Here is a 22,062-nt window from a genome sequence, read left to right on the forward strand (position 1 = left end):
GAGCGGGAGATCCCAGCTGGATCAACAACAGAGAGGAAGAACAAGGAATAGGAGACCATGGTAAATGAAGACCACATGAGAATAGGAAGAAGCAAAGTGCTAGAGAGGCCCACAGAAATCCACAAAGATACCCACACAACAGACTGCTGGCAATGGTCGAGAGACAGCCCGAACTGACCTACTCTGGTGATGGGATGGCCAAACACCCTAATTGTTGTGCTAGAAACCTCATCCAACTACTGAGGGATCTGGATGCAGAGATCCATGACTAAGCCCCGGGTGGATCTCTGGGAGTCCAATTAGCGAGAATGAGGAGGGTTTATATGAGCGAGAATTGTTGAGACCAAGGTTGGATAAAGCACAGGGACAAATAGCCAAATGAATGGAAACACATGAACTATGAACCAGTGGCTGAGGGGTCCCCACTGGATCAGGCCCTCTGAATGGGTGAGACAGTTGATTGGCTTGATCTGTTTGGGAGGCATCCAGGCAGTGGGACCAGATCTTGTGCTCATTGCATGAGTTGGCTGTTTGAAACCTGGGGCCTATGCAGGATTGTTTGGCTCGGCCTGGGAGGAGGGGACTAGACCTACCTGGACTGAGTCTACCAGGTTGACCTCAGTCTGTGGGGAAGGCTTTGCCCTGGAGGAGATGGGAATGGGGGGGGGGGTTGGGGGGAAGGTGAGGGGGACGGGAGGGGGGAGAACAAGGGAATCTGTGGCTGATATGTAGAACTGAATTGTATTGCAAAATAAATTAAAAAAAATGTTGTATGAAAAAATGTAAATAAAAATGTAAAACTAAAGAAAATGTGGCAGACAAACCAACCAACCAACAAAAATGCGTACACATCCCACTAGCCGATATATCTGTGGTTTATGTCATTACTTTAGCCTTAGCTTAAGGCTGAGGAGCATGAACTCAGCTAGCCTTGTGGCCTAAGACAATTCTGCTTTTATATCTACTTAGGTGTGGGGTGACTGCAATGTAAATGGGGGGCATTAAATATCAACTAAAGGATTACCTGGGGAAAGTACGTTGTTTAAATTTGGTCTTTGCCATAACAAAATGCCTCTTAATAGGATGAGAAATGAACTTACTTTAAAAACAATTGTTTTGGATAGTAGCACTTCAAAGCAAAGTAAGTCAACAGTTCTGGGTTACAAGCATCTATTCAACACTGGTCATGTTGCTGTGAGCCCCTTGAAGTTCCACTTTCTAATTGAAGTTTTCTATCTAGGAAAATGTAAGACAGATATCTGACAATGTTGAAAGAGACCATTTTCAAGTCTCATGCTGGCATTTAAGTTTGTGATTTCCAAATGACTGTAACTCCATTTCCATGGGAACCAACACCCTTTTTTGTTTGTTGGGTAAAGAAGTGATGTGGAAGTATATTCAATGCTGGCAAATACCGAAGTGACTGACACCCTGCGACCACCAGCATTAATAAAGTATTGCAGAGGTGATTGTGCAGAGGAAACGGGAACCTTCAATAGAGTTCTGCTTGAAACTTACCAGCAAGCAGTGTAATGCAGTCAATAAAAGTGGTGTGAGTTGTTTTGGTAGGGACTGACATTCAGTTTTTGACATAAAGAGAGTAAGATAACACTTTCTCTATGGAGAGCCAGAACTTTTGTCTTTTTTTTTTTTTTTATAACAGGGCTATTTGTATTGTTTTTTTTAACATGTATTTTGGTTATATCAGCCTCCAACTCCCCTTCCAACGCCTCCCAGTTCTTTACATCCTCATGTCATTTTGACAATTCTCTAGGCTATTGACTCTGGTCATTACTGTCCTTATATGGATGTAGGGCCATCTACGGGGACATTAGCACCTAGTGGGGGCCATTGCCTGAAGAAAAGTGATTACCCCTACCCTAGCAGTCTTCAACTGCCAAAGTTTCTAGACTAGGGGTGGAGCTTTATGAGTCCTTCCCCCATCTATGCTCCATTTTTTACTGGCTTGATCTTGACTAAGTCTTTTGCAGGCAAAAACAGGTGAAATGACCTTGTCATGTCCAGAAGACGCTGTTTTGCACTAGTCCTTCCAAATCTCTGGTGTATGCATGCAAGATGTGGTCAACTAGACTTGTCTTCGTGCTGTGCCAAGCTGCAGCTTTGCTGACTCAGCTGTGTGTTTCCCTTCCACTTTACTTTAGAGAAGTCTCAGAGAATCAAAGGTTGATACACCTTGTCAATCTCATTGTAAGTAGTGCTTTTACCCCTGAGTTTTGAATGAATGAAGATGCTGTATTTCATTCTTAGCAACCCAGCTGTTTGCTTTGCAGCCACTGGCTGGTTACACTAACACAGCTTTTGTCATAATTCACTGTTTTGTTTTATAGAACTGGTTTTAAAAAATACAGACAAGGGACTGGAGAGATGGCTCATTAGGTAAGAGCATTTGCTGCTCTTACTGAGGGCTTGAGTCTGGTTCCTAGCACCCATATTGGATGGCACCCAACTGCCTATAACTCCAGTTCCAGGGGATTCAACACCCCTTTCTTTCCAGAGCACCCACGCATATGTGGCATATATTCACACATACCTGTTCAAAATAAAACTTAAAAACCAATACAGACAAAAGAGGTCATAGGATAAAACAAGAAATCGGTGGTTATCACCTTTATTTCTAAAGGTGACATGGAATTGCCTGAAGAGGATGAACGCTCCAGGATGTTCTTTGACCTATGCATTTGGGACAACATAGAGAACAGTAGATGCTGGGGAATATTATTTTCAGGTGGGTTACTTTTGTTTATATTGCATTTGTTTAACTCTGTGAAGCTGTGTTACTGTGCCTGTGTAAAACACCTGATGGTCTAATAAAGAACTGAATGGCAAGGCAGGAGAAAGGATAGGCAGGACTGGCAGGCAGAAAGAAGAAACAGAAGGAGAAATCAAGAAGAGGAGAGAAGAAGGTAACCAAAGAAGGAGGAGGACATCAGGGGCCAGTCACCCAGCTACACAGCAAGCCATGGAGTAAGAAATACAGAAATAAAGAAAGGTAAAAGCATAAAGGAAAAATCAAGATGGAATAATTTAAAGTTAAGCTGGCTAGCAACAAGCCAAGCTAAGGCCGGATATTTATAATTAAGAATAAGCCTCTGTGTGTGATTTATTTGGGAGCTGGGTGTTGCCCCGCAAAAAGAGTCAAAACAAACAACAAGAAGTAGATGTATAGACAGGTGCCCTGCCAGCCTCCCAGACAGTGAGTGCAGCTCTGTGGATCCTCACAATCCAAGGACTGGCTCCTGGGATGTTGTTTTTAGGGAAACTCCCTCCAAGTGTGCCACAGTGACAATATTTCTTCTTTTTGTTTTGCTGTGATTGTATATGTAGTCTTTTAAAACTATAAAATAAAGAGAATATTTAATATAAGAGCCAAACACCTGCTACTTTTCTGGGTTTGAGAAGCAAATAGGCCTAAAAACAATCAGTAAAGTAATTCTTAGGTGGGGAAGGGAGCTAAATGTTGCCAAACTCATTATTGCTTTAAAATAGTAGTTTCTTTATTTCTGTCACAGCAAGAAAAACATTTAAATGGTGAAATATGACCATCTTCAAACCTGAGTTTGCAGTCTTACATTTCTGCTTGTTCATGAAGGGACTGTCTTCATTAAATCCACATTACACTGGAGCTGTGAGTGAATTTACCAAACACACACACACACACACACACACACACACACACACACACACACACACACACTCACACGTGCGTGCGCGCACACACACACACTCACTCACATGCACACACACACACACACACACACACACACACACACACACACACTCACTCACCACTTCTGTGAGAGGAACATTGTAATTCTCATTTTCAGGTAGCCAGACAGTCAACAAATGGAAAAGCCAGAACTAAAATCCGTGTCTGCTCACTCTAGCATCTGTGCTTTTAGTTGGCAGAATCTGGAATGTTTGATTAAAAATTTGAGCATAGAATGAGGAAATAAAGGCAAAGAAAAAAATGTCCTGGCCAACAGAGCTGCATCAGTTAGTAACGTGCTTGCTGTGTGTACTAGTCAGGATTCTATAGAGAAACAGAACTTACAGAATGAATCATATAAAAAAGAGGAAATTCTTAGAACAAATTACAGGCTGCAGCCCAGATAATCCAAAATGTCTGGCTGTGAATGGAGAGCCCAAGAATCCAGTAGTTGCTCAGTCCCCAAGACTGGATATCTCAGCAGTTCTTCATATATGCTGGGATCCTGAAGACATAGGCTCCAATGCCAGTGAAAGAATGGACTTGCTAGCAAGGTGGGAGCAAGTAGGCAATGAGAAAAAGCTGCCTTCTTCCATGTCCTTAGGTAGGCTTCCAGCAGAAAGTATGGCTCAGATTAGAAATGTGTTTTCCCAGCTTGAACAATCTGGATTAAAGGTGTGTCTTCCTGCATCAAGATTCAGATTAAAGGCTTGTTTTTCCCAGCTCAAAAGATCTGGATTAGAAGTATATCTTCCTACTTCAAATTAAGCAAAAATTCCTCACAGATGTGCCCTCCATTTGGGGATTTAGTTAATTCCAGATGTAATGAGATTGACAACCAAGAATAACCATCTCACTGAGCAAGCCTGAGGATCAGTGTTCAGATGCCCAGCACCCATGTAAAGGGTGGATATGGAATCCAGATGGTGGCAGTGAGAGCCCAGGGGCTCATGGACCAGCCAGACTAGAAGAATCAGGGAGCTTCAGGCTCAGTGAGACACTTTGTTTCAAGAGTCAGGTGAAGAAGTGATTGAACAAGACAGTTGACATGAGCCTCTGGCCTCCACAGCCCCCATGGGCCAGCATAGCCCCTACATATGTGCTTACATATGCACACACAACACACACATACACACAATGCCTTGAATCTTACATCATGATATTAAGAATATCATAAAGACAAATTTATAGAATATGGATCAACTTTGAAACCCTTTGGGGTTTATTTACTGTTTATAATGCTTCTTAAAACTTGACCCTGCATGTCTAAGACATTAGCCCATTTAAAAGACAAAAATGTGCATTACAGGAAGATCTTAGTTGTTTCAAGAGAGTGCATAAAGATTCATAAATTTAGTCTTGTGACAATTGTAAAATTGACTTTCAAAGACCTGTGATTTAAAACCTGGTATGTGCTTAATGAGGTTGCACTCTTCTGATAAGTGAAACCTTAAGTGGACAGTAATTTCATGTGCATTAAAGCAAACATAGTTGCAGTATGGAGTGAGCTCTCTCTCTCCTCTCCCTCCCAAATCATTATCATGCAAAGATATCTGGAAGACTCAACAGTTTCTCGATAGTATACAGCTTTTGTCATTTAAAATGAAGCTCTTAGATGGAACAGGAAGCTTGTATAGTATTAATATTATCTATCTAGCTATTGACCATAAATCAGTTTATCACTGGATAAAGCTTTCTGACGTGGAAGAAAAGCATTTCCACAACTCTTTAGGAGGTTGAACCCAGTACCTCACAAGAGCCAAGTAAACACTCTACAGCTAAGGTGTGGTCTCATCATCCAGGATGATCTTGATTCAGTCATCTTTTATAGTTTCTATTTGTTTATTAATTTGTAGAGTCATTAGAGAATTTTTTCATGATCCCTGGATTTGGCTGTGGAATCCAAAGAAGAGTTCAGGGCTTTAGAACACACATGCACAAGAAGAGAATGAAAGTTGAAGCCAAAATAATGGAATACATATTAAGAACAGTGTCTTCAAGGTCAAGGCACAGATATAATGAAGATAAAAAATAAAACAAAAGGCACTGAAGATGCCATTTTGGTCATGATGACTGTTCTGATCAGATAAGCTCACTGGTGCACAGTGACATGAATGTTATGGGAGTAAGTAACCACTTTCAGATTGGATTCAAGGCCCACTCCATAAGATGGAATCCATGTTTGGTACCATTAAAGGGGCCAAAAACATGAGGCTAGATTTGTCATAGGCCCTAGAGCAGAACCCAATACTATTATTCTACTAAATTTACAGTGTATTAAAACACACTTACTTTATTTTTAATTGACATAGAATAATTTCACACTTGCATATGGGTTCTGCTATACAATTTATAATGATCACATTAGGATTAGCAGATCTATCACCTCAAATATTTATTGTTTCTCTGTAGTGAGAACATTCAAAACTCTTTTCTAATGATTATAAAATGTATGTCATTATTAATTGTAATCATATGGCCTATTTTTCTATCTCAGTTGTAGCACTGTACCCATTAATCCGTCTTTTCATTTTCTGCCTACCTGTGACCTTTCCTGCCTCTTGCAATCACTATTATACTTGCTACTTGCATGAGATAAACATTTTCAGCATCCACATATGAGCAAGAACTCATGTATGCTATTGTCTTTCTGTGCCTGGCTTATTTTGCTTAATATAATGTTCTGCAGGTTCATCCACTTTGCTACAAACCACACGATTTATGGTTGAATGTATTCCATTGTGTTCATGTACCACATTTCCTTTATGTACTCTAGCTGGTGGGTACTTAGATTGATCCCATTTATTGACTATTGTAAATAACTGTGAGAATGAATATATATATATATATACTTCTTTTCCTTTGGGGATTTGCTGAAGAGTGGGATCACTAGATCATACTGTAGCTATGTTTGATTTTTGGAGAGATATGATTAATTCCACCAACAATGCATGTTGCATTTTCTCTGCATCTCACTGGCACATTCTTTTTCTTTTTAATCATAATGACTGTAACTACAGTAAGGAAAAGAATTCTAATTGTGTTTTGGATATGCATTTCTCTGATGCGGGTGATGCTAAGCATTTTCTTCATGTATGTATTATCTTCTTTGGAAATCTCTGTTCACATTATTTGTCTGTCACTGGACTTGACCAATCATGATCAAGAAGCTTTGTAGACCATAGTAGACAAAGCTGAGTTCCATTAAGCTGAATTCCACAAATCATCAACTTCATAATAACGCTAATATAGGGTTAGCCCTCATCCCATTTCCTCCATTAAGTAGTATGAGGCTCAGCAGCGGATACAGTAAACGGTAGGACTAAGTTCCCACGCTCTCACCGTTGCTTTGCCTGATTCCCCCAAGTGACATGAAGTCCAGATCCTAAAGACTCAGAGTTAGTTATAATGAGTTCTCCTTGAGTGATTCCCAGCTTTGGAATTGGACTCTCAAAAGCCCCAGTTGACTCAGAACAATACTTTCTGGACTGGATACTTAGAACCTGAGTTCTGAACTTAAGTTCCCTAAATCATAACCCTGAGCTTTTAGAGTGGCCTAAACAGTCCCATTTCTACCTCAAACTTTAAGTCCTAAGTGCTAAACAGTGAAAGTCTGTTGGAGAATATTATTTTAAGGTGTGTTATAATTGTTTATGCTGTGGAATGTTTGTTTTAATGATGCAAAGATATGTTGCATTCTTTTATATTGTTATTTGTTTAACTCTGTGAAGCTGTGTTACTTTACCTGTCTAAAACACCTTATGGTCTAATAAAGAACTGACCAATAGTGAGGAAGGGGAAAGGATAGGTGTGGCTGGCAGGCAGAGAAAATAAATAGGAGGAGAAATCTGGGGGGAAAAGAAGGCATGAGAGAAGGAGGAGGAAGCAAGGGGCCAGCCACCCAGCTACATAACCAGCAATGGGGTAAGAAAGAGAGATCTGCAGAATCAGAAAAAGGAAAAAGCCCAGAGACAAAAGGGGATAATTTAGGTTAAGCAAATCTGGCTAGAATCTAAGCCACTCCAAGACTGGGCATTTATAATTAAGAATAAGCCTTCATGTGTGATTTATTTGGGAACTGATTGGCAGGTCCCCCAAAGAGCAGAAGAGTAGAAAAAACAACCAGCAACATTTTGGCACCCAGTGTGGGGCTACAGTAAAAGAAAATCTAACAACAAAGGTCAACTGATGTTAGGCATCTAACCCTGGTCCCAGACCTTCAGTTAAACAGAAGAGACAAGATTTCTCTTTGAAAAAGGGTACTCTAGTTCCTGAATGAAGGACAATTTCAGGTTGCTGACTCACACAGCAAGGGCTTTTCTGTCTTTTTTTTTTATTTTTGTTTTGTTTTGTTGTTGTTTTCTAGTGATGTCCCCTTCCTGCTAGCTTTCCTTCCTCCTTAGGTTTAGTAACATTTCCTCAGAAGGTTTTACCTGACCCACAGGCTGGCTTAAAATTGCCTTCTACTGGCTTGCACAGCACACCATGCCTTTAGCAGAAGAGGCTCCACATTTAATCTTCTCTTTTTTCTACCTCATCTTCTCTTCTTACTTCCCAAGTGCTGAATGCAGGAACTAGAACCTTCTGGTTATGTATTTGGCAAATAGTGGAACACTTAGACCAACGAGATGTCTCATGGAGTAAAGGTACCTGCATCATGCTTGTCAAACTGTTTGATACCTGGAACCCATATGGTTCTAGAAGGAAATAATTGACTCCTGCACATTGTCTTCTGACTTCCACATGTGTGCTGTGGCACATACACATCACACGCACACACACACACAACTTGACAGGAAAAATATTTGAACTATTGAATGACTGAATCAAGGCAATTGGTAATCCGTGTTTAAAATTCACCCGACTGGTGAATGAAGGCACTGGTTCAGTAAATGGAAACAATGTGCTCCTTGGCTTACTTTCCCATCCTTCACAGTTGTGTTTGCTGATACACAAAGGCTCCTGTAGACGGGAGCTTCTGCAGTGCGTTCTTGGATCTGGCCCTGGTTAGTGGTAAAGGCTGAGATTGTAAGAAATGGCTCTGGAGTCTAAGCAAAGGACCACACAATCCAAAGTTTTTCTTCAAGGCAAAAAATAATACTTCTTTAGAAGGGTACATAGCCATGTTGAATGAAGCGGGCAAGCATCCCAGTATTGCAGTGTGTAAGTATGTGTGGGGGTTCTGCTAAGTTATATTCCTAATGCAAAGGGATCCCATGTAGTGGGTAGCCAATAATCCCATACTCCACTTTGAGTGATCAGAACTTCAGCTCATATCCTTACAAGACTGGCTGGTTTAAAAGATGGAGTTGAGAAGCACATGCATTTTTTTTTTTTAGCGGAGTGGGCAAACTTAAGCACATATTTTGATTTCAAGAAGTCATGACCCTAGAGGAATTAGAATTTCTGCCAAGCGACTTCTTCAGTTTTTTTCAAAAGTCTATTTTACTTAACTCTTTGATGGAAAGGCTAGTAAACTTTGTTTACATGTCCCACAGGAGCAAGCATTCATGACTGTTTTGGGGAGCCAGCATCTTCAGTACAGGCTCTTTACACCAAATATGAGACACCAGAGCACCTCCTTCTCAACTTTAGAATCTCAGTTGTTCACTCAAAGCCTCATGTGAACATGAGCAGGAACTTAAAATTCAGATGGATTAATTTTGTTTTGGAGTCTCACTTTCAGAAAAGATAATGAACTTGCCTGGACTTGACTGTGGGTGTCTTTCCTGACAGAGCTCAGAGAGGTGAGAAATGATGACACACCAATGACTCACAGAAAAAGTTCCTTTGGCATCTCCTTTGCACATGTTCCCACCCGTCGTTTCTGAAGGAGTTCACCATGGAACTTGGGCTGCTGTCGTTGGGTGGCCTCCAGCTCCTCTTTCCATCTTTGCACTCCTTGCAACCAGTGTTTGGGGGGCACCAATGTAGACCTGTGCAGATTATATACATATACGGTTCCTTTGTTTCCTGTCGCTGGCCTGGATTCAACATATGGGAGGGACTTGTGGGTTTCAGAGGGCAGAAGAAGTTGTTCTCTGTCTGTCTGTGTGTGTGTGTGTGTGTGTGTGTGTGTGTGTGTGTGTGTGTGTGTATGTACATGTGCACCTGCAAATACATACACAGGTTCCTGCAGAATCCAAAAGAGAGTGTCAGATACCCAGAACCAATGTTACAGATGGTTATAAGCCATCCAATATGAGCAATAGGAACTGAATTCCTGCCCAATGCAAGAGCAGTGAGTGCTTTTATCTCTAGGCTCTCTCTGCATCTCACACTCCTGACAGCTGGCCATCTCCTTACATCACTTTACACTTGCATCTTCGTTGTCCTGGTGTAGGCACTACATGGTGTTGTGCTGGAATTCTCCACACTCTTAGTGGTTCCTTTATTTTATCCACTGTAAGTGCCCTCTCATTTTCCACCCTAGAATCTGCCTTATAGAAGAGATGTTATTTGTGGACTGGGAAGAGACCTGTGTGAAATATACAGGACTATGAAGTTGTTGATAATAGAAGCAAAGGGTTTAAATTTCTTCCTTTGACAACATAATTGGGGTCAATTTTGCTTATGTTATACACAAAATTTTTAATAGTCCCAAGAACACTCATCAAAATAGATAAAAACTGAATGCCTGTCCCCAGAACTCTACCAAAGAGCATTTCAAAGAAGACATGGCATACAAAAATTAACTGAACTCAAACTGGCAGTTGAAAAGAGATAGCAGCATGTACATATCAGATGTAGTTCTATCAAAAGCTGACTTTCTACACCTTCCAGGTGGTACTTAGGTTTGTCCTCTATCAGTCTGGGATCTAACTGGTTCAAACAAGACAACAACTGGTGATTAAAACCTGAACGTGCAACCCCAAATCTCCACCATGAACAAGGATTTTGCAGTCACACTTTTGTTATCTCAGAACTAAAGGTGACAAACATCTCAGGCAGGCAGTGATGGAGTGGGACCGATCAAGTAGAAAGTTCGGGGTTCATGAGATGAAAGGAGTTGGTGGGAAAATCAAAGCCAGTTGAGGGGAGGCAGGTCAAGAATTGCTACCAAGGACACTGTCTGGGGTCCAGACAGTTCTGGTGATGTGTTGTGAGGGGTGGCCATGGACTCTGTGCAGTGTCAAGTCCAGGTGGGAAGAGCAGAGCACACTGGGAGGCTGTTTGTTCTATCTCTAAGGGTAAAAAGTCCTCTGGACTTGTGGTATTAAAAACTCCCCAGTGAGTCTGATGTTTCCTTGAACAGCGTGCTTTGCTTGTATGTTTTGCTTGTTTTTTTTTTTCTTTTTTCTATAGCATTGTACATCGTGGTTAAGGCAGAGTTTAAAGGCTGTGAACTTGGTTTCCTGGACAGGTAGGCGTCGCTCGTTTGGCAAGTATTTACTAGCACTCACAGAGCAGCGCTCGCCCGAGTGTGTGGATTAACAGAGGAATAAAGTGAAGTAGTTTCTGCTCCCACAAGACCAAGGCAAACATCACTCTAATAGTTATTACTTCCTCAACCCCAGATAGGTCCTGGATTATGGAGAGAGAGATTAAATAGACATGTTCAAATTAGAGTTAATGTTACACAATTATAATAAAATGACTTCTGTCATTCATGCATCCCAAACAACGATGATCGCAAACTCACTTCTTGTATTGATCAAAAGTTTCCAAATAACCAAGTCTAATTCTTCTGTTGAATAATTATACGTCTCATAAAATATAGATTTCCAAATCTCCTTTATTTCCATTTTCCTAGGCTGAATATATGAAGTCTTCTTATGTGATTGCTAACTTTTGCTTTAGTAGATAGATTTGTGCTTGAATTTATATATTCACAAGGATTTTACAGAACCCCCCCCCAAAAAAAAACCCCAAAAATGCAAGCTAAGCAAGGCACCGCTGTGGGGCTTATTTGGACAAGGGCACTTCCATTTGATAAAAGCACATCATCTTGGAACAGGAAGTAGAGAAAATGACCACACATGCTCTGGCCCCAGCACGCAGTCTGTTCTGTTAGCAGCTAATTCACGTTGCTGGCTTTTTCAGCTGAGATGGATTATTTCATCGCTCACTATCTGGGGCAACAGGCACTATTTAACCAGAGAAAGGAGTCACGGAAATGAGGTACGTAAAAACCTGTTTTCATGACCTGATTTGAGAGCCGAGTGTCATGGGAGGTAGTGGTTAGTTTGGATTATTTCTTAGAACTGTTATTTATATGTTGTGATGAAAAAATTTTAAAATAGAGATGAAAATGTAGATTATTGAACATTTAACTATGCTAAATATTGCTCAATGGACAGAAAAACTGTGTGTGAGAGAGAAAGGGATGTGTGTATGTGTGTGTGTGTGTGTGTGTGTGTGTGTGTGTGTGTGTGTGTGTGTATGTGTACATATTTAAAATAGAAGAGCTGGTTTTGCAAAATTACCTTTTAGTGGAAATGAAAATAACTCTTGTTGACACAGTTAGGAGGGTTTTTTTTCTTTTCTTTTTTTTTTTTTTAAATGGGTGGTTGTTCCAGGCTGTGTTTTCTATAACAATCAAGTTCTACAAGACAGTTTTACAAAATCCATTTTCAGAGAGGTAATGTGGTCTATTAACACCTTTTATATTCCCTGAAAGGGCTGAAATGCACCTTATTTTAAAAGTTACTTTACCTCCTTTGTATTTACAGTTGGAAGTCAGGGAGGAAGGAACCAGCACAAACTCAAACACCAAACCAAACCAAACCAAAGGCCAGACCTTCCCTCTGCTTTGTTACACTGTGGCTAGACTGAGCACTGGCAGAAGGAAGCAATGTGTTCCTCCAGCTTGGAGCAGCCCTTCCTGCCTCGCTGCCCCTGGACTTGGGAACTAGCTTTATCATGTGTGTAGTGATTGCTGTTGTAAGGTCACAGAAAATGCATATGTAAACACTATATACTCCATGTTTTTCTGTTGAAACAACATAAAAAACAAAACCAAAAGCCAGGTTTTTAAATGAAAATGTGTCAGAAACTAATGTCACTGTGTTCCACATGTATTTGTGGCACAGCCGTTAGGACAAGAGAGAGGCTTCCTCCTGGAAAACAGCTTTCACTTCCCATGGGACTGTAATTCTTCCAGAGGGAAGTCTGAGTGTGAGAGGCAGAATTGGGAGGGGAAGAGGTCGTGTCCCAGGGCTAATGGCTTGCCGAAATAGAACATGACTTTTTTTCCCCAAATAAATAGTAAGATAATAAATTGTCCTTATTAAATTCTAGAATAAGTGTGTCTCTACTATGGCATAGTCTAGTTGAATATAAACTTAAACATGTATGAGCAAACACAACTATGGGCACCAAGTTAAAAAGTGAGCTATAAATGAAGTTACTGATAAGATGTTTTCTTTCTTTGGAAGAGCGAAAGGCTCTTGTGTTAATTATTGTTGTATTGTGAGCGTGGCCAGGGTCTTTCATGTGAATAATAAACGGGAAATGGTGAGGTCCCAGTGTCTTTCTCCTTAAGTGCCTGTCTGTGAGGATGCAGGATGAATGTAATCTGAATCTAAGTGCTTTCCACGTTCCTAACTTTAATAGACTCCTAAAGGAATACTTTGAGACAAGCTGGAATAGTTGTTTGTTCCTATTGTAGCAGACAAAGAACAAATCTGGGGGCTAGAAGAGGTGACTTGGTGGCTAAGAGAACTTGTTGCTCTCCCAGAATACCCTGGTCCAGTTCCAGCACCACATCAGTGGCTCACAAGCACCTGTAATTCCAGCTCCTGGGATCCAGTTCCCTCTTCTGGTCTCCATGAGTACCTGTACTCATGTGGCATATGTACATGCAGATACACACATAAGCAAAAAAAAAAAAAAGATAAATATTTTAGCCAAGCAGTGGTGGCACATGCCTTTAATCCCAGCACTCAGGAGGCAGAGGCAGGTGGATCTCTGTGAGTTCAAGCCAGCCTGGTCCACAGAGTGAGTTCCAGGACAGCTAGGGCTGCACAGAGAAACCCTGTCTTGAAAAACAAACAAACAAGCAAATTAATTAATTAAAAGATAAATATTTTTAAAATTAACAAAAAGAGGCTTTGTTCTTGATCGTTTGGTACTCAATTCTACTTTATGCCTCTTTCCTATTCTTGGTTTTTTTTATTGTTTCATAAGAGTTTTTTTGCAAGCTTTCACTTTCAATGCTTCCATCTCATCTTTTTAAATCTCATTTCTCACTTATTTTTACATTTTTGTCTTTTTCAAACCATACTGCACCTTCAGCTGACAGTTTTCCCTTCTCCCATCTTTAAACTTCCTGTATACAACAAAAATCATTGAAGATGCTAAATAAGAACACAGGAAGCAAAAGCCCAAGGAGATTGTCCGAGGTCAGAAAAGTGACAGCGGAGTGAAGAGGACTAGGAATTCCGTAGGGAAGATGCTGGATGGCTGTTCACACAACATGCCTCAGTGGTTCCCTGCCTTCTCCCCATCCATGCTGTTAACACGGAAATAAAGCCTCTCTCAGAAACATCTGTCCTGGGGGGCTGGAGAGATGGCTCAGAGGTTAAGAGCATTGGCTGCTCTCTGAGAGGTCCTAAGTTCAATTCTCAGCAATCACAGGGTGGCTCACAATCATCTGTAGTGAGATCTGACACCCTCTTCTAAATAAATAAATTTAAAAAAAAGAAAGAAAGAAACATCCGTCCCACTCACGAAAACACACTTTGGCAAACCAATGTTACTCTAGTTCTCCTAGGGAAAGGCTGCATCCTTTTAGGAAGCACATTAGGAGTACTTCTTTGGAGGATAGGAAAGCGTATCCACTAAGGATCACGTACTATCTGTGAAAGGTGATGTGAAATACAGAGACCAATGCAAACAAATCCAAGTGAGCAATTCTTTGAACTACAATCTGCATTGCCTATATTCTTAATATCTGCAGAGGAATATAAAAAGACATTGAAAAACGGATTAAAGGAACATTTGGGCCATAAGATGGCTCAGTGCAGTAGTAGTAGTAATAATTAGTAATAATAACTATAATATAATAATGACAATATAATGGTTAATAAAATTTGAAAGGAAACATTTGAGAAAAAGTTCCTGAAAATTAAAAGTGTAGTGGCAGAAAAAAATTCATTAGCTATATCACAGGATAAAATTGAAGAAATTTGGAATATGATGCACAATTGGAAATGAGAGAAAAGGGGTAATAGAATTAAAGAGTAATTATGAAATGTCCAACATCCAAACACAAGGAGTTAAAAATGGAATGCTAAAGTAGGAAATAAGATTGTCTAAGACCTAGGACAAGAACGTTCCTCAGAACTGTGGAGGAAAAAGGACTCTCTCCACAAGCCAACACTTAATTTGAGGGCAAAAGAGACAAAGAAGTGAGCAAGAATTCAAGGCACGTTGTGCTTCTCAGCAGTGGCTTCAAATCCTGGACTCCAACAGAGTCAGGATTTCAGGATTTCTGTCAACGGAGTTCCTCATGCGGTCACACTGTTAGTTACATTTGGTGAGATGATTAAGTCATTTTAGACATGGCTCATCTACAAAAATTTTGCTTCCATTTACCTGTGAATTTCATAATTTCATTTTTCCCAACAGTTGCATAATAAATATTCCATCACATAAATGTACCATATATGTTTTGAAATAATAAAATAATTACATTATTCTCCCATTCCCATTTCTCTCTTCAACCCCTCCTATGCACCCTCTTGCTCTTTCAAATTTATGGCTTCTTTTTCTTTAAATATTGTTACACACACACACACACACACACACACACACACACACGTATTTCTAAATATATAAATATAACTTGCTCAGTCTGTATAATGCTACCTGCATGTATATGATCTCAGGGCTGATTACTTGATATTTCTCCTAGTTATTGTTCTATTCCTGTGAAGAGACACCATACCATGACCATGGCAATTCTTTTTCTTTGAAGCAGAGTTGGAATTTATTAAAATAGATTTTTTTCTTTATTTTACATACCAACCACAGTTTCCCCTCCCTCCTCTCCTCCTGTTCCCTCTCCCCACCCATCCACTCCTCCTCCCTCTCCATTCAGATGGGGTAAGGTCTCCCTTGGGAATCCACAAAGCATGGCTTAACAAGTTGCAGCAGGACCAAGCTCCTCTCCCCAGCATCAAGACTGAACAAGGCATCCCACCATAGGGAATAGGTTCCAAAGAGCCAGCTTATGCATCAGGGGCAGGTCCTGGTCCCACTGCTAGGGGCTCCACAAAAGACCAAGATACACAACTGTCACCCAGATGCAGAGGGCCTAGGTCAGTCCAGTGTCAGCTCCTTAGCGGTCTGTCCGGAGTCCCTGAGCTCCCACAAGTTCAGGTCAGCTGTCTCTGTGGGTTTTCCCCTCATGATGTTGATGCCCCCTAATGGCAACTCTTATAATATAAAAGAAAGCATTTAATTAGGAGTTTGCTTGCAGCTTCAGAGGCTTAGTCCGTCATTTTTGTGGTGGGAATGTGGTGGCAGGGAGCATGGCAGCAGGTAGGTGGATAGGCAGGAAGGCATAGTGCTGGAGAAGTAGCTGAGAGCAACATCCTGATCCACAGGCAACAGGCAGAGAGAGGGGGGCTGGGCCTGGCATGAGCTTTTAAAACCTTGAAACTTACCCCTTCAGTAAGGACACATCTACTCCAACATGGCCACACCTCCTAATCCTTCCCAAACAATTTATCAACTGTGGACCAGTCATGCAAATATATGAACCTATGTAGTCAAATTTCTAAACAGTCTTATTAAATAAGAAACACAGAGCCAAATACAGAGGTAATAGCCAAAGAGATCAGAGAACTAGCAAAGAGCCATGACTACCTTATCTTACCACGTTGCCGCTGTCGCTTCCCCAGAGAGAGCTTCTTCCTGTGTGTCTTGTGTTTTTATTGCTTTCCTGTTCTGCCTTCTCATTGGCTCTAAGCCCAACCACATGACTTCCTTGTTACTGCCTGTCTATACAGACCTCCAGGTGTCTATGGTTGGTACTGGGACTAAAGGCTTGTGTCACCACACTTGCCTGTGTCCTTGACCACACAGAGACTCTGCCTGCCATGTGATCAGATTAAGGGTGTGTGCTACCACCCCCGGACTTCTGCTTATGGCTCGCTATGTGATCTCACTGTGTGACCTCTGATCTCTAGACAAATTTTATTTATTAACATACAAATAATAACACATTTCAGCACAATAAAAATATCACCATAAACTTATGGGGCATTTTTCTTCAAACCACCTCATTATTGGAAAACCACTATGGGAGAAGTCCTTTCCATGGGGAAGAGCATTTCTCTGGCTCTCAGCATTCTTCAGTTCTTTGTTTAGAATTGAGGCTTCACACAGGAGCTTTCCCACTTCCATGTTAGCATGTCTGTTGGCATCGCCCTTCTCAGGTCTTGTTTAGGCAGCCATGTTGATGAGACTTCATGGGTACAGCCTCTCTGAAATGTTACAACTTACTTCCTGCTGCTTTGGCTCTACAATCTTTCTGATCCCTCTTCCATAACAGTCCTTGAGCCATTCATCATCTGATGGACATCTAGGCTGATTCCATTCCTTGGCTGCCATGTTTAGCAGCAATAACATGGGTGAGCAAGTATCTCTGTAATAAGAAAAATATAGAGTCTTTTGGAGAATGTACCCAGAAGTGGTATAGCTGGATCATATGGTAGATCTATTTCTAGCTTTTTGAGAAACAACCATACTTTTTTCATAGTGACTGCACCTGTTTGTACTCCCACTAGCACTGAGTAAGTGTTCCCCTTCCCCCACACCCACACCAGAGAAAATCCTGCTTAGGCTGATGTCTACTGTCTGTTTTTTTCATAGAAATAAGGTTATCAAAAATGTCTGTTTTGATAAGACACTTTTTCCCAACCAAACACATAAGACATCTACTACCTTACCTGGAAACACTGACTGAGGAGTTGTTTCTTTAGCAAAGCATAATTTGGTTTGTTTAGAAGATGCCTTTGACAATCGATGATGAATGAAAATGAAGCTCATTGTGAACATGCCAGTGCACTTTACAAGCTCCTTGATAAATTTTGGAGCTGATGAAGTTTCACTAAGTTCCATTCTCTAGTGGGCATTACTGCTACAGACAACACCCCAGGAAAGCAGATGAATTCCAAGAAGAAAAGGCTATTAGGTTTCCTAGACCTGGATGCATTCAGAGATGGTGGCTTGTGAAGTCTATCACCCACTGGTGCTCTCTTTATACTGGAGGGTCTGTTGGCAGTCTTTAGAGAGGATAGCCCATTGAACATTTATAACAAGGAAGCTCCTCATTTGTCTTCTCTGTTTCTTTCATTTAAGCCACTCCCATAACCAGGCACATCCTCAGTTCTGCAACACTGTTCCCCTTTGGGTTTCCAGCAGGTGATGGTAATAAGGCTTGAACCTTTTAGTTGAATGAGAGTCCTTCAACCTCAAGAAGACCTTCTGACACATTTTGGATCCATAAAGGATAAATTTCTTCTTACAATATTTTGATCAGGACAAGGATTACTTAAGTTTCTTATGATAATCTAAAGGCCTCAGTAGAGGCCAACAGCCCCTTTAGAAACAGTCCCCACAATGAAGATTTCCTTTCTTCCTGTATTCTTGATCATGACTCCAAGTTTACAGTGATGTTGAAGGTTAACAGAGTCCAAGCATTAATTATCTCAGTAAAGTTCTCCCTCAGTACATTTCCTCTGCTGAAGAAAGCTCCCATCTACTCCCACCTCAAGCCCAAGCTCCCAAACACACACTCATCTGACTCAGTCATGCTTCCATTTTTGGCATGCCATTTTCTCCCAGCAGCTAGGCTAGATGGCTATGTTATAGGCTCATCACAACAGCTAAGCAGCTGGTAATGGAGCGTTATACTTACTTCTGCTTTTAGAGCATAAGACTTAAAGAAATAAAAAGTATATTGTTCACTATCCATTTTCCTGGAGTAATGTACTACTCTATCATAGGGAGTGACTCAGTAGATACTGAAGACTTGGAGTAAATTTTCTGTTCTGTTCACCGTTTTAAAACATTTTCATGTTCTCTGCTCTAGTTTCATTTATGTTGATGTCACAAACACCTGGACCAAAACAACTTAGGGAATAAATGGTTTATTTGGCTTGTGACTCCAGGTTATTGTCCGTCCCTGGAGGGAAGTCATGGGGGCAGGTGCTTGGGACAGCTGTGCACAGCCCAGCCACAGACAAGAGCAGAGAGAAAGAAATGCACCCGTGATACCTCCTTGCTTGTTACTCTGCTTGTCCTCACTACTCTTATACAATCCAGGGCTCTGGGACAGGGAATGGTACTGCTCACAGTGAGCTGAGTCAGTTTATCAACAAGAAAATCCCCACAGTCATGATGGGCCAAGTGAATCCAGATAATCCCTCATGAAGACTCTTTCTAGGTGACTCTAGGTTGTGGCAAGTTGACATTTAAAACTAACCGTCACAGTGGCCAATAGCCTTTCCCAAGTGTTTGCAATCTGCAGTTCAGAAATACTCACTAATATCTTTAAGTGAATGACATAAGGAAAATGATGGCCATCGCCAAGGTCTCCACCTCGAATTGGAAAGTTAAGCTCTATAAAGTACTTATCTTTCTTAAATAAGAAGTTCTTAGAATTCATTAACAAATAAATTCATCTTCATCTTATCAGCTAGTAGGTCTAGAGATGCTGAGGCAACATCTAATATACTTGAGGATTGCATTAGATGAATGACAGGTCATTTGGCACAAGAAATTGCTCTTAATATGATTTCTTCATCATCTTTCTGTCTTACTGCAGCCGGGGTAATGAGAACAGACTGACTCACCGGCGGCAGACAGTTCTCCGTGAGAAGGGAAGAAGACTGGCTAACCGAGGACCAGCATACATGTTTAATGATCACTCAACAAGCCTGTCTATTGAAGAGGAACGCTTTCTAGATGCAGCTGAATATGGCAACATCCCGGTGGTGCGGAAAATGCTCGAGGAGTGTCTCTCCCTCAATGTTAACTGTGTGGATTACATGGGCCAGAATGCCCTGCAATTGGCAGTAGCCAATGAGCACCTGGAAATTACAGAGCTGTTGCTCAAGAAGGAAAACTTGTCTCGAGTTGGGGATGCTTTGCTTTTAGCTATCAGTAAAGGTTATGTACGGATTGTGGAAGCAATCCTCAACCATCCAGCTTTTGCTGAAGGCAAGAGGTTAGCCACAAGCCCCAGCCAGTCTGAACTCCAGCAAGATGACTTTTATGCCTATGATGAAGATGGGACTCGGTTCTCCCATGATGTGACACCAATCATTCTGGCTGCTCATTGCCAGGAATATGAAATAGTGCACACACTCCTGAGAAAGGGTGCCCGGATTGAACGGCCTCATGATTACTTCTGCAAGTGTACAGAATGCAGCCAGAAACAAAAGAATGACTCATTCAGTCACTCCAGATCCAGGATTAATGCCTACAAAGGCCTGGCAAGTCCAGCATACCTGTCTTTGTCCAGTGAAGATCCAGTCATGACGGCTTTAGAACTCAGCAATGAGCTGGCTGTGCTTGCCAACATTGAGAAAGAATTCAAGGTAGGTCATTGACAGCAGCAACATCACAAATTTCAAGCACTGTGTAGATCTATGAGCAGTGTGCTGCACAATATTAGAACAAGGCACATCTAATTCCTCCAAGGTTTCAGCAAAGTTCTGCAGAAGCTGTCATGTCAGCTACGTGTGGAAGAATGGATCAGAATTTGGAAGGCTCAGAGTGAGAGAAAGTATGATGTTGGCAAGGTCAAAGCCAGGCTCTATTTCCATGTTTCCATGATGTGCTAATTACTGTGCATGATGTGGCTTTATGGGTGTGTGTGGGGGTATGTGTATGTGTTCATGTGAGCTTGTGCAAACATGTGGATGTGCACATGTGTATATGTGAAGAGGCCAAGAGCTGACATGGGGTGTCTTCCTTGAGCATTCTCAGAGCTCAGTGACTCCACCTGTCTGAGTTACTGCTGGGGTTACAAAGATGTGTCAGTGTGCAGTTTTTGTTGTTGTTGTGTTTTTAACGACATGTTCTGGGAATCTCAATTAAAGTCCTAATTCTTGTGAAGCTGGGACTTTATTGACTGAGCCCTTTGCCCATCCCCAATTTATGTTTTATTGAATAAGTGTATTATAATTGTTGCTGCAATTATCTGCTTTCTATCAGATATTTTGTATTTATCATGGCACCAAGTAAGTATTTTTCTATTCTATTCGAGAACTGGGGGATAGGAAGGTTTAGTGGGACTTAATTCAACAACTGGTAAATGGCAGAGCTGGGATCAGAATACAGTTTCCCTCTGATTTTTCAGCTTCTTTCTCTTAAAACATACTGTGTCTGTGTGCAGTATACCGTGACAGATGCCACTGGGGCAGAAAGACACAGTTTGAGAGGCAGGACAGACGTGAATAGGCATGACATAAAATAAAGCATGACTGTGAGGTCGAGCTTTGACAATTGTGCTATAGAAGTTAAAGAAAAAGATTAAATTCCTAGTAGGCTTCAGCCAACTGGTCTGGAAGGCAGTACTTCCATGTGTGGAAGAATGAATGGGATTTTGGAAGGCCAAGAATGAGAGACAAGAAGCAAAATAGTCCTGTACACATGAGGGAAGCAGGCATGTCGAACTATAAGCAGACTCTTCTTAAAAGTGGCTATGGAAGGACATGGTATCAGATCCAGCCCTTGTCTATGTGGTCCCTGACACATTTGGAGAAGGTGAAACCTCAGATTCCAAGCCAAAGAGCATCCACATGCTGCTGAACTTCCTCCTGGGTTTCCAGTCTGATTGTGTTCATTTTCTTTTTTACTGCTTTGTCACGATTATTTGTCTTTATGTTTGTATGTTCATGTTCGTGTGTGTGTGTGTGTGTGTATGTGTGTGTGTGTGTGTGCATGTGTTAGTGATCATGTGATTCCCAGAGGTGGATTTTGAGTGTCTTACTCAGTTACTCTTAACATTTGTGTGTGTGCATGCGTATGCACTCCAGCCATGGAATGTATATGGAGGCCAGTGACCAACTTGTAAGAGTCTCTTTTCTCTTTCTATTATGCATATTCTGGGTATTGAACGTAAGTCATAAGGTTTAGTGACAAGGACCTTTGCCTGCTAACCCATCTCACCAGCCCTGGACCTTAGGTCTGAGACAGGATCTCTCACTGTTCCTGGAGCTCCTTATTTGGCTAGACTGCTCCATCAGAGAGTTCCCAGGACCTGCCTGCCTCTTCCTTCCTAGCACTGGGATTAGATGTATATACCTCCAGGCCTGACCTTTTATGTTGGTGCTGTGACTGAACTCAGATCTTCAAGCCTGCACAGCAAACATTTG

At 41.3% G+C, this 22,062-nt stretch overlaps 1 protein-coding gene across 5 annotated transcripts in view; it reads left to right on the plus strand.

Annotated features, from left to right (window-relative positions):
* The window catches only part of Trpc6 (transient receptor potential cation channel subfamily C member 6), a 116,376-nt gene that overhangs the window by 42,512 nt on the left and 51,802 nt on the right, over positions 1-22,062 (plus strand). For 4 of the 5 annotated variants that reach the window (XM_052751899.1, XM_052751892.1, XM_052751882.1 and 1 more), the window contains one exon: positions 19,506-20,280. In XM_052751899.1, coding sequence (XP_052607859.1) covers positions 19,506-20,280 — 775 coding nt within the window. Of the gene's footprint in view, positions 1-11,770; positions 11,849-19,505; positions 20,281-22,062 lie in introns of all 5 variants that reach the window. The other variant, XM_052751917.1, reaches the window with a different exon arrangement.

This window comes from Peromyscus californicus, unplaced genomic scaffold (assembly GCF_007827085.1).
Source record: "Peromyscus californicus insignis strain IS unplaced genomic scaffold, ASM782708v3 Scaffold_11__1_contigs__length_118956290, whole genome shotgun sequence".
NCBI classification, from domain to species: Eukaryota; Metazoa; Chordata; class Mammalia; order Rodentia; family Cricetidae; genus Peromyscus; species Peromyscus californicus.